General features: G+C 48.1%; 2 protein-coding genes across 2 annotated transcripts; one reads left to right on the top strand and one right to left on the bottom strand.

The window, feature by feature from the left end:
* The first annotated feature begins 2,411 nt into the window (after positions 1-2,411).
* Positions 2,412-4,534, top strand: LOC120958389 (angio-associated migratory cell protein). Its single transcript, XM_040381148.2, has 3 exons — positions 2,412-2,716; positions 2,798-3,671; positions 3,753-4,534. The coding sequence occupies exons 1-3, from the start codon at positions 2,578-2,580 to the stop codon at positions 3,964-3,966; spliced, it is 1,227 nt and encodes a 408-aa protein (XP_040237082.2). The 5' UTR covers positions 2,412-2,577; the 3' UTR covers positions 3,967-4,534.
* Positions 4,535-10,746: 6,212 nt separating this feature from the next.
* LOC120958547 (transmembrane protease serine 9-like) lies at positions 10,747-12,972 on the bottom strand. The gene is made up of 2 exons (XM_040381426.2): positions 11,309-12,972; positions 10,747-11,242 (listed from the first exon to the last, which is right to left on the bottom strand). Exons 1-2 carry the CDS (start codon positions 12,867-12,869, stop codon positions 10,788-10,790), a joined length of 2,016 nt encoding a protein of 671 aa, XP_040237360.2. The 5' UTR covers positions 12,870-12,972; the 3' UTR covers positions 10,747-10,787.
* Positions 12,973-13,389: the final 417 nt, after the last annotated feature.

Here is a 13,389-nt window from a genome sequence, read left to right as displayed (position 1 = left end):
TCTCTACCTAAACGGAATATAGAAAGACTTCGTTTAGCAGACGGCAAACGACTCATGCATTCTAAAAATAGCAAAAAAGCTGGTGGCGCTCTCTGTTGGTGGGATACCCCAACCAGTTGAGCTTCATCGCTTGGAGGAGAGCTTTCTCATTTCCTCTGTACTGTTGTATGGTTTCGCATTGAAGTTATGCATCGCTAGAACTACACACTTAAAAATATTTCACGACCTCGGTTAAAAAAACTGCCGAAATTCGTCGGCTCTTTCGATTCTTGCTAATATGTCAGTTGAAAATTTCCCATTGCCGATAATCAGTACCATTTAAAACTGAAATATCAGTTAAACAAATATTTTAACCGAAACTCGGCAACACAACATGCCGATTACGTACGTAAACACTGCTGTCACCGAGGTCATCTGTCAAACTAACCGAAATTTCGGCCATGCTATTTGAGTTAGCCGAGGCTCGGTTTTCTATCTGTCATTCAACATTTTGTCGATGCAGAAACCTTTCGGAGTGATTTTGTGTTATAAAATTAATAGTGTGAAAAATAAATGCAAATATGACACCCAGCGTGAAGAAACCGATCATCAGTAGCGTACGATCGGACACGGGTGGGCTACGAAGCTCTGTCAACGCACGTAGCCAGTGCACATAAGATCGTCGCTCGAAGCAGTCCTTATCCAAGGATTACCGGATGCTAGTTCGATTGGACCAACCTTTACCGGCCTGTTCGGACTTCCAGGTTTCATTTCCAGTTACCTTCACGAGGTAAATATCCAAATACTCGACCACGTGACTTCCAATCAGGGTTCACTCAGGCTTGTTTCACTCTGCCCGCTTTACAGAACCGTGTCTGTACCGGTGTCCGCTCTATGCCCGGCCCATCTTAACGCACCCTTACTACATCAAGACGCTATACACCATCTGGTGTTGTATCGGCGCCCGTCCCTGCGCTTCCCATCCCACCACAACTCTCACAATTGGGGGGGAGGTGACTTCCAGCCGTCCAACTACAGATACGATGGTGGCATCATGCTGCAGAAAATGTACATCGGCAATCAGCATGGGCTCTGGCTGTTATGGTTGTGGCTCAATAAATAATTGTGTTTGTATAACTCAAACTAACTTTTTACGCAAATAAAACCACTAAAATTTAAAAAAATTGTTTTTATAATTAGCTGAAATCTCGGATTGCTCTAACCGAAAATCTCGGTTAAACGTAAACGTCAAAACAAAATGTCAATTGCATTTTTAACCGAGATTTCGGCAACAGAAATTTAACCGAGATCTTTGCCGAGATCTCAGTTGTGCTGATCTCAGCAAAAATTAACCGAGATTCGGCAAAATTTTTTAAGTGTGTAGAACGGCGATACGATTGTTTAAATACTAAACTCCAACGGAAACCACCAGTACTGAAGTAAGTGAGATTTGAGTAATGGTCGTTGGTGTTGATACCCACGTATCTGACCACACGACCATTCATATAGATTTTTGCTCAGAAAGTTATAAGGCTATATAGGTCATGATAAGATGAAAATTGTCGAAAGACATTTCAAGAAAAGGATAGCAATATATTGATGAGTTGTAATACGCCATCTATTGATCAAACCAATGAAACTGTGGAGCTTTCATTTTTTTTCTATGGATATTCAATTTTCCAGTCGTTTAAGCTTAATCTGTGGCGCTTGGGATAAACGACTAGAGCTCTCAACTTAAACGGAATATAGAAAGACTTCGCAAACGACTCATACATTATAAAAATAGAAAAAGCTGGTGGCACCATCTGTTGGTGGGATGCCCAACCAGTGGAGCTTCCACGCTTGGAGGGCATTCTCATTCCCTCTTTACAAACCAATTGAGCAAACCAATGAAGCTATGGAGCTTTTGTTTTTTTTTATGGATATTTGATTTTCCAGTCGTTTAAGCTTAATATGTGGTGCTTGGGTAATCTGTGGCACTAAGAGTATTGAAACAATCGTATCACCGTTCTAGTTTTAGTGTTGCAAAACTTCAATTTGAAATCATACAACAGTACGAAGGGAACGATAAAGCTTTCAAAGCGAGGAAAGCGCTCCACTGGATGAGAATCCCACCAACAGATGGCACCACCAGCTTTTTGTTGTTGCTATTTTAGAATGCATCAGTTGCTCACTGTCTGCTAAACGAAGTCTTTTTATATTTCGTTTAGGTAGAGAGCTTGAGTCGTTTAGAACCCGTTGAGCGGTCGTTTGGTGGATTTGTTGATTAAATTAATCAAAGAATTCCTAGAGCCGAATGAGACCAATTGGCTCAAAATCTCTATAAAAATAAACAAAAAAATATCAAAAATCGGTAGCAATTCAGACAAATCGTTATTTCTGGTCACTCTGAAAGCCGGTAAAAGCGCGCTGCGTTGCGTTTATGCGCCCCTGTCCGAGAGTTGACGTTACCCGGTTTGTTATTGTTATTGCTGTGCAGCGTGTACCGCATGGTATTCCCTTCTCGCAAAAGCAGTTTGGTTTTTAGTTTCGTTGTGAAACGAGAGTTTGTATTTTCCCCTATTAAGTTTCCCATTCCACGTCGCTGTCTGAGTGAAAATGCGCGAAAATACGCCGCCCCGTTCACCGATGGACGAGCTGGTGGGGGAAGATGACGACGACGAGGAGTTGATTTACGTGGGCGATGCCGATGAGGTGCTGGACGCATGGGAGCAGGAGGAAGCGGAAGACGAAGAGTGTAAGATTGTGGCGGTCGTGTTTTTGCTTTCTTCCACAGCTAGCAGCTTTAGTAATGATTGCCCTTGCTTCTTTCCTTCAGTGGACGCAGAAGCGGGACCGGCAGCGGAACAGCACGCCCTTCGCCGTTCGCCCGTACAGGACGATGCAAAGCTGACGTTCACCAAACACACCGCGCCGGTGTTCTGTGGCGCCCTTCACCCCACGGAAGAGCTAGCCGTTACCGGCGGTGAGGATGACAAAGCGTACGTGTGGCACATACGCACCGGCGAGGTGCTGCACGAGGTGATGAATCATTCCGACTCGGTGGTGGCGGTGGGCTTCAGCTACGATGGCAGCTTTGTCGCGACCGGCGATATGGCCGGCTACATACAGGTGTTCAAGGTGAGCCAAAACTATCGCCAGGTGTGGGAGTTTACCGTGGGCGATATGGGGTGGATGCGCTGGCACACGGGCGCGAACGTGCTGATGGCGGGCTGCGAGGCGGGCGAGGTGTACGTGTGGCGCATCCCGTCCGGCGACTGTAAGGTGCTGCCCGGGCACGAGGCACGCACCGAATCGGCCGAGCTGCTGCACGACGGCAAGCGGCTGCTCGTCGGGTACGGCAATGGGCACGTGAAGCTGTGGGATCTGAAGTCGGGCACGCCGCTGCTGGAGGTGGACAGTACGGTCGGGCACAAGGAGAACATAACGGCGCTGGCCGCAGACCAGGACGGGCAGCTGTTCGTGACGGGGTGCGAGGACGGCAGCCTGTACCTGATGGGCCCGGGCGGCGTGCTGGGCCAGCTGGTCGCACCGAACGAGTACCCGATCGAGTCGGTGCTGGTGGACTATCCCGGGTTCGAGATGAAGGTGGCCGCGTCGGGCACGCTGCAGGGCAAGCTGACGATCTGGGACACGGCCCGCCAGACGAAGCGCGTTGAGTGTGAGGACGACAATCCGAACGGCATTACCAAGTAAGTGTCGAAAGACCTGATTGGTTTATTGAATTATCTGAATTAATTTATTTTTTTATTATTATTATTTTCCAACAACAGATTGGTCTGGCTGAAGGACTTTACCATCTGTGCCGGTACGCTGGGCGGTTGGATAAAGGGCTGGGACTTCCGGAGCGGCGCGAAACGGTTCACCCTCGACGGGCACACGAACGACATCCAGAGCCTTTCGTACGACAGGCAGCGCAACCTGATCCTGTCCACCTCGGAGGACTGCACAGCGAAGATATTCGAAGTGCCGGCCGCAGGTCAATAAGCTACGGGGACAACTGCAACTTGTACATACATTATTGATTTGTTGAGGAAAAGGTTGCGTGTGTTGAGAATTTAATTTAAGTTTTTATGCTTGAGAAACAGATTCAAATGTAAGGGGTAAAGTGAGTGCTTTCGGTTTGTTGTGCATGTAAGATCAAATCTGGCACCACATTTATCATGTTACAAAAGCGCTGCGGGGCACTTTTTCCCAAAAAAAAAAAAACAAAAATTAACGGGCCATACAGACTTTTAAGTACAGCGCTGTACAAAGCATGATAAGAAATAGTGGTGGGAGCTCGGAATCGGACCTACCCGATTCCGATTTCATGTTCGGAATCAATTCCGGAGCAAATTCTGGAGTGGCTCCGGAGTTGGCTCCGGAACTGGAATCGGCCTGGGAATCACAATTTGCTTCGGAAACGGAATCAGAATTGACTCCAGAAATTGGAATTAGCTCCAGAATGAGAATCAGTACTTGAATTAAAACAAGAAGACTAATTAGCGACATCAGTTCCGGAATCTGTATTTGAATGTATTCTTTGCGGACATCAATATATAGCATCATTGTACCTAAATGCCTATTCTCATGGAGATGCCGAAACCGACTACGATTTCGAAGCCGATTTTGATTCCGGAACCGATTTTGATTTCGGAACTAATTCCGGATCCTATTTCGGAGCCGATTCAGATTTCGAAGCCAATTCCGATTTCGAAGCCGATTTCGATTCCGGAACCGATTCTGCATCCGGAACAGATTTTGGAGCCGAATCCGGATCCGATTTCGGAGCCGATTCTGGTTTCGGAACCGATTTTGAGCAGATTTTGGGGCAAATTCCGAATCCGATTTCGGAGCAGATTTTGGAGCCGATTTCAGAGCCTACTTCGAAGCCAATTTCGGATCCGATTCCGGAAACAATTCCGGAGCCTACTCCGATTTCGATTTCATGTTCGGAATCAATTCCTGAACCAATTCCGATGCTGGAATCGATTACGATTCCGGAGCAAATTCTGGAGTTGGAATTGGCTCCGGAATTGGAATCGGCCTGGGAATCACAATTTGCTTCGGAAACGGAATCAGAATTGACTCCAGAAATTGGAATTAGATCCAGAATGAGAATCAGTTCTTGAATTAAAACAAGAAGACTAATTAGCGAAATCAGTCCATGAATCTGAATTTGAATGGATTCTTTGCGGATATCAATATATAGCATCATTGTACCTAAATGTCTATTCTCATGGAGATGCCGAAACCGACTCCGATTTCGAAAACGATTAAGATTTCCGAGCCGATTTGGAAGCCGAATTTGATTCCGGAACCGACTCTGATTTCGGAACAAAATCCGGATCTTGTTTCGGAGCCGATTCAGATTTCGGAGCCAATTCCGATTTGAAAGCTGATTTCGATTCCGGAACTGATTCTGCATCCGGAACAGATTTTGGAGCCAAATCCGGATCCTATTACGGAGCCGATTCTGGTTTCGGAACCGATTCTGAGCAGATTTTGGGGCAAATTCTGAATCCGATTTCGGAGCAGATTTCGGAACCGATTTCAGAGCCTACTTCGAAGCCAATTCCGGAGCCTACTCCGATTCCGGAGCTGATTCCAGACCTACTATTCGAAATCGATTCCAGAAAGCTTTGGAGCTAGCCGGAATCAACTCCGACTCCCATCACTAATCAGCAAGCACGCTGGCAAGAGAACGGACCACGCGGGCAAGGTTCACGAGAATGGCATCTAGAAATTAGGTCAATCCCTTTGCAGAACATGGCAATACGTCAGCCGTCAGGCTGAATGGCCAAAAACAAAACGAAAAACAAAACCAAAAAAAGCAAGCCCCACACTACTGAATCATACACAGCGAACAGGTTTTCCACTCCGTTACATACATATGCATATACCCGATTCGTCGTTTCCCATTTTCGGCTGCTTGATCGTTCACCGGCCAGCATGGGGGTTGTGGGAAAGTGGGATGAAGCAAGCAAACCGAGCGAGCAACAAAATGTTGACACGATTCACGATTACCGGCAGGCGACGGAATTCTGGAAGTCGTTAAGAGCACACGGGCCCAAAAAGATTGAGATGAATTGTAACTGTAACTTCAACGCCGTACGCCGGTAGAACGGAAAGAAAACGGAGCAGATTGAGGTTGCTGTCTGTTTGCTTAAACATTTGTTTTAAATCGTTGAATTCATAATTCTTACCGCTTTCCTGCCAGGGGGTGCCAGCGGTCTAAGTAGACAAATGAGTAGAAAGCTGTGAAGCGTCTTCATAATAGATGATGGCAGTGTGTGCTCAGGACAGATCTCTTACTCAAGCGCTGTCAGGTTGTGTTCCGTTCACTAGCAAAACGATGCACTTTTGGGGGGGGGGGGGGGGGGGTATTTGAAAAAGATATTATTGCTAATACGTTTCCCTAATTAGCGCTACCAGCGTTGGCCATCTTGCGCAACAGATGTACTAGGGCGCGGAGGTGTAGTTCGTAACCTCGGTCGTCACGACAATTTCTTCGCTGTGAAGTCTCGTCCGTTTGCTGCTAAAACCTGTCGTCGGTGCACATTTTCACACAAGCCGAAATCGATTGAGTAATGAAATGTAATACTTCCTCCATACCCACACACACACACACACTGAGTGCTGGCTGGGTCTGTGCTCGGGCGGGCTCCCTTCCAGCACTGTGCAATTAATCATTATCGAGCAGCGAGCACAGTGCCAGATGACTGGTTTTGGCTTAGAGATCCCGTAGTGAAGTGAGGCGAAGCAGCTTCCATTCCCTTCCTGCTGCTGCCAATCAATGCCGACTCCCCACGGTTCCTGTTCGCTAAATGCCAACCGAACCGCAAAGAGGCAAAGCCGATGTAAAAGGCCACTCTGCCGGCAGATCGAAGGTGCCATAAGACGACGACGACGACGATCGCTCAATTGGCGCATGATTTAAATATCAAATGCCGTAAGGGGGCGGTGGTATTTTCTTTTCACCCGCCATTCGGGCCTGCTGGCCTGCTATCCGGGGCCAATCTGCCGGTAGGAATCTCGCCTCTCGTTTCTATCGCTCTCGCCCTCTCCCATTTTGGCGCTGTTCTGTACGTACGGGCCGAGGCTCTACGTCACTTTCGGTGACCCAACCCAAATTCTACCTACCCACACACACACACCGACCGTGTCCGTCCCAGGCCCCAAAAGCGATCTGTGAAAACCTGTCGCCCCAGCGACGAGATGCAAAAGTTGTCCACGAGGGAGGTTTTTTTTTGGTCAGAAATGGTAGTACCGTTAGAGTGTTGTTTTGTTGTTGTTCAGTTCTGTGTGTTTTTTTTTACTTCACACGCGGGACGGCGAAAGGCAGCAAGAACGAAACGCACCGGCCTGGAACGGTTTCGATGCGATCGGATTTTCGGTTGTTCCTAAAAACAGGTTTTCCGCGGATGCCTTCGAGCGCGTGAACGCCTTAACGCACAGTCTTAACTTCTTCTTGGTCTGCACCCCACCCCACCAAAAAAGTGAAACGTTTATGACAGGAAAAAGGGCACCGATTGGGTTCATTAACTAATTTCGGGTCTGTTGTTTTAATTATGATATATAAAAAAGTGCCCATTTCCCGACAGAAAAAAAGCAGGCCTCACGTTCTTGACGGCCCAGAATGAGCTGGTGGCACATTCATCAAGCGCACCGAGGCAATAGGGACGTTCGGGAATTCGAGCATCAAGTGGTGAAGGTGCCTGCGCCTAAGCTTACGCACCGAGCGATCTTCCACGATCGTAAAACAGCGCCTCTGCACGCAGCACCATTCTTCGCTGGTTGACATTCATTAGCGGCCAAATGGTAAATGTGATGCTGCACGAGATTCGGTTCTAACGGGCCCGCGGGAAGGTATGAAAGGCTATCGAATTAAGGGTGATAATTAGGTGCGCTTGGAGAAAGGGAGATGGATAGTTAAGGAACGCAACCTGTTGGGAAGCAAAGCCCTGTTAGGCTTTAGTTTTGAGCCCTGAGGTAAGATACAGGTAAGAACTGTTTCAAAACAGTACGCCAATGTTATTCAAACTGACTGAGATTCTAACTGAGATTTCTTTCAAATTGCAGGAAAAAGCGGCCGACTGACCGAGGTAAGTAACTCCAATCGTTCCAAAGTCGTCGCTAATCTCTCAATTACTTCATGACCCACAAACATCTGTTCCGTTTTGGACAGGAACAAATGCAGCGAATCTCGCCCACGGTTTCTTAACGACAGCGCTCCCTGGTACATGGGAATTTGTCGGCTTAGCCTAACGGCTAAAGGGTTGTCCATAAGCTACGTAACGTGCAAAGAAATTTGATGCAGATAAAAAAAACAAACAAGAGAATTTTTACCGACAGTTTAACTGGGATAAGAATGTCCAATTGGATAAATATTGCTGATAACATGCATGCTACTTGAAAAATGACAATATTTGCACAACTTTACCTGCTTCGGTCATTTTGGGCTAAAAAAGCACATCTTTTAAATGAAAATACGCTTCTAGTTTATGTTAATATTTAAAACAATACGTTAGCAAAGATGGCAAGAAATGAAGAGCTTGCAGTTAGTTTGGATGGTTTAAAGATATTTTGAATTTTTTTTTATTCAGCCACCGTACTCATACCGTCGATTTTTATCGTAAGTATGTTAAGACAGTTTTGCTTTAGAGCAGAATTGGATTTTTTCTGTGAATAGTACTACACGTTCATGAATGAAATTAATGACATGACAAACTATTCAATTGCTGCGAACAAAAGAATATGAAAATTCTTGCTATTAGCTGTAAATCTTGTGAAGTTCAGTTTCATTACAGTGAATTAGTTATAAGCTAGCTCACTAAAACTAAACTAAAAAAGTGGCCATTTCCCGACTAAAAAAGAGCGTTTAGCGACGGCTTAGAGCAGGGGCCTCCAAACTTTTCATCTCGCGGGCCGCATTGCTTCAAAAATAACTACGTTGAGGGCCATTTGACGCTAGCTTTAACTGATGAGTGAACGTTTAAATCTCGTTTTTACAACAAAATACTAACGATACTTGTACAGTTTCGTGTTACTAATGCTTGATTTTTGTCTAAGAAAAGTAAAAAATACATTGGTATTTGAAAAAGTCATAATAACGTAATATTTATATTAACTCTGGCAAAGTTATCGTGGGCCGCATCATAAGCTCTTGAGGGCCGCATGCGGCCCGCGGGCCGTAGTTTGGAGACCCCTGGCTTAGAGTATTGGAGTTACTTTAATAATGGTAAGAAATTATGTTTTATTAACATTGAAAGGCTTCAGGTTCTGCTGGGCAACGTTGGTTGGTGTATATAATCCTCCAAGTACCACAAATCCACTGAACAACCACTAAACGGGTTCTAAACGGCTTTAGTTCTCAACCTAAAGGGAATCTAAAAAGAATCTTCCTTCAGCTGACAGTGAACGACTCATGGTGGCGCCAACTGTTGGTGGGATAGCTACTCAGTGTAGCTAGCTTTCCTCGCTTTGGGAGCTTTCTCCTTCGCTCTGTATTGTCGTATGGTCTCACATTGAAGCTATGCTAGATCTTGGACGGCGATACGATTGGTTAAATTCTAAACTCCACTCCATCAGAACTGAAGCTAGTGAGATTTGAGTATTGGTCGATGGTGTTGATACTCGTGTATCAGACCATACGACTATTCTTAAGGATCTTTGCTTGGAAAGTTAGAAGGCTATATATGCCATGATTGGATGAAGCTAGGCGAAACACATGGCAAGAGAAGGACGATAATATAATCATCAGTTATTTAACGCCATCTATTGAGCAAACTAGTGAAGTTATGGAGCTTTCGTTTTTTTGTTTCTACTGATATTTGATTTTTAGGCGTTTAGGCTTAATCTGTGGCACTTGGGCCTGGCTTTAATGCAGTATTCAGTATTAAAGTATACCGTTGTAGTGAATTAATTCAGATGATCATCAATCATAAAAATAATACAAAATAATTCCTCACGTAAAATCAAGCTCTTCAGGATACAGGAAACAGGATATGGGGTAAAAGAGATGTTGCAGAGTCCCGGCAATCGAGTGCAAAGATCTGAACAACATGACACCAGAAAAGTATACAGAGGGTCTAGCAATAAGTAAAGGAGCTTGTAATTTATTTTACAGCTTTATTGTATTCCTGTATTAACTAATCTGCGTTACGTTAGTTATGGACGGGCTCTGGTGGCTTACAAGCTGCATCAAAATGAAGCATAATCTTGCCGCAAGAAATCCAGTGCTGGCAAGCAGAGAATTTACAGAGACATGCCGAGTAACAAGCTTCAGTCCGATTTGTGTGGAACCACCTGCTACCACTAAACTGGATGAACCTGAAAAAAAAAAACATCGGTTGGACTTACCAACACACACACACACATTGCGTGCACTTGTTGGCTGGTGAGACCACCGGAACACTTCAAACGCGGGCCTCCTCCCCCCCCCCCAAAAACATCCACCGTGCGCTCGAACAGAACGGAACGAAAACAAAAGCCTCCCCACTTGACGAAACGCGAGTTAACGACCCATAATTGCGGTACCGGGGCGAGGGCCTGGGTCTACCCTACCCCTACTGGAGATCATCATTCCCGGCAGTTTTGGGCGCTTGTTGAGACTCCCATGTTGTTTATTTTGCACTGGAGTTGCGGTTTGTTTAAAGAAGGAAGCGCAAGCGACTTTACAATTTGCACAATTTTCTTCCCGCTGTGGTGATAGCCCCATTCTTCGAGAGCCGTTTTGGAGAATTGGGTTCGAGGTTTTTTTTTGGGAATCTGCACAACATTGAGACCCAAGAAGTGTGAGATAGGAGCCCAGCTTTTTGTTTTATTTAACCGAAAATTTTCTTAACCGTAGAACCCGCCGCACCGTGTATATCTTTCACCAGGTCCACCTTCGCCTGCATCACGTTCTTGACGGACGAGGTGATGGAGCGTTCGCGGCTTTCGTTACTGTCCTCGCTAGATCCGCTTTCCCGCGAGCCACCGCCCTTTCGCTTGTGCGATCCATGATGATGATGCTTACGTCGACATCCCTTGGAGTGATGCCCTTTCGGCCCTGCCGGTGGCTGTACCGTGTCCGGTACGGCTCCCGCCAGCGCACTCCGCACCCTGTCCGCTATCCACTCGAGATAGTGCAGCACATTGGCCAGCCCGACGTACCCGTACGGATCGCACCGCTTGCGGTAGAGATTGATCTTGCCGATGACGCCGGTAAGTGTCCAGACGCCCTGCGGTGATACCTCGTAGAAGCCGCCGCCTTGATCGCCCCGGCAGGCGTTAGTTCCTAGCGTGGGAGAGAGTTGGGCGCGTTAGAGAAGATCGCGGACGCACGATCGCAGCTCCATCTTACCATTGCCGTGCCCTGCACAAAACATCCTGTGCTCCTCGTGCTTGTCAAAGATCCGATAGATCACACACAGCCCACTGTCCACGATGGGCATCAGGGCCGCCTGCAGGTACGCCGATGGGTCCCCGTCCGGATCGGTCTGCCCGTACCCGGCAATAAGCCCGATCCGCTCACCGACGGCATCGGTTTGATTGCGCGCAGGCACCGCAGATGGCAAACAGATCGGCTGTATGTAGTCATCATACTCCACGCTCACCTCGAGCTTCAGCAGCGCCAGCGTGCTATCGCCACTACTCTCCACGCCCAGCACGCGTACCTCCCGCCCGGTGAGTGAGCCTTCCCACAGCTGATGCTGGCCGAGCTGCACGACGTACGGTCGCTTCCGGTGGTGCCAATCGGCCGCACAGCTTGCCGCCGTCAAGATGTACCGCTGGCTGACAAGCGTCCCACCGCAGCGGTACTCGCGCGACCGTTTCGACACCGCAAAGACGGCCGCATGCCACGGCCACTCACCGGCCACACTGCGCACCCCGTTCACGATCAGTGGCATCGTGGTGATCCTGCGCTTGCCACAATCGGTAGGCATCTCCGGCTGCATCCCGGGCGGCCCATCACCATCCAGCTGTACCAACTTGTCACTCTTGGACCACTGCCACGACCCATCCAGCACGCTGCCAATCCAGCCACGGTAGTACCGCAGCTTCACAAACGCCGCGTACTGCTTCGTGTCACACATGGCCATTTCGGCGTCACGCAGCGCAGTAAACGAAACGATCCCCTGCAGCTCCCAGCGTCCATGCCGGAACGTTACGAACCCGCCGCCCGAATCACCATTGCACACGTTCGTCCCATTGGCGTACCCGGCGCAAAACATCCCGTCGTAGATGGTGTTCGAGAACACCTCCGGGTTGCTAGCCAGACAGCGGGTATAGTTGACGGTCGGCACTTCCGTCATGCGCAGACAGGTGGACACCTCGTCGAACTCTGTGTAGCCCCAGCCGGGCACTTTGCCGATCTGGCGATAGAACGAGACCGGATCGTCCTCCTCCGTGTCGAGACACACCGGTAGCACACGGTCGTTAAACCGTACGGGACGTTCGAGCTCCAGCAGCGCTAAATCATGCCTATACGTCCCCGTGCGGAACTCCGGATGTACGTAAACGCGCCTCACACCCCGCTCTTGCGAGCAGCCCTCCACCACCAGGCCCAGCTCGTGGTAGCCTACCTGCAGCAGGAAGCTGTCCGGGCTGAGGGTGTACCCGTTGTTGGAGTTCACGACGCAGTGTGCCGCCGTCAGCACGTACCGATTGCTGACCAGCGAACCGCCACAGCTATACACCGGGATGCGGTACTCGATCTGGTAGATGGCAACGTGCCACGGGAACTCGCCCCGCAGCGCCTCGGACGGTTGCTTCGGCAGCGCCGAAGGATGCAGGACGGGCAGCCCACACTGGACGTTGCTGTCGTACGTACGACTACAGTTCAAAGCACCCAACACAGGCCCGCAACACACCGCTAGCAGTGGGAGAATTGGCAGCAAACGAACCGATCGCGGTACACCCATCGCAGCGACTGATAGTGTGGCTGCCGGGAAGATGATAATCCCGGCGATGAGGGGTCTCTTTAAACGGTTGTCATAAGCGTTGATTTCGGTGAGTTATTGGCTGCTGGCGACAGTGATTGTGCGGTGCGGTGTTTACTATCGTCAAGATTGGATGAGGTCATGCGACAATCGCCATCAAGTGGCAGCGTCCCGCGTTTGTTTGGTTGCGATTTGCGATTTGCGTTTTCGTTGGCAGTTGTAGTAGTAGCTTTTGTTGTGGTGTTTGTGCCATTCTTGGGAACTGACGCGATGCTTGATTGGTTGGCGTGAATGAATCTTGGGCGATATTGAGCGTAAGTGTGCTCTTGTCGCAGTCAACACACAGAATGATGGATGGGGATTCCCGCGAGCTGGTAGTGACTGTTTGGTTTTCGGGAGATGAAAAAATAACGTTTGTTTTTAGGCCAATTGAATTTAATATGGATGTGTTTTGGGACAAGATGGAACATCAAACAAGATTTGAAAATTGTGAAGAAACGGG

This window comes from Anopheles coluzzii, chromosome 3 (genome assembly GCF_943734685.1).
Source record: "Anopheles coluzzii chromosome 3, AcolN3, whole genome shotgun sequence".
Classification (NCBI taxonomy): Eukaryota; Metazoa; Arthropoda; class Insecta; order Diptera; family Culicidae; genus Anopheles; species Anopheles coluzzii.
The sequence above is the reverse complement of the archived record's forward strand: the minus strand, read 5'-3'. Positions and strand labels throughout refer to the sequence as shown.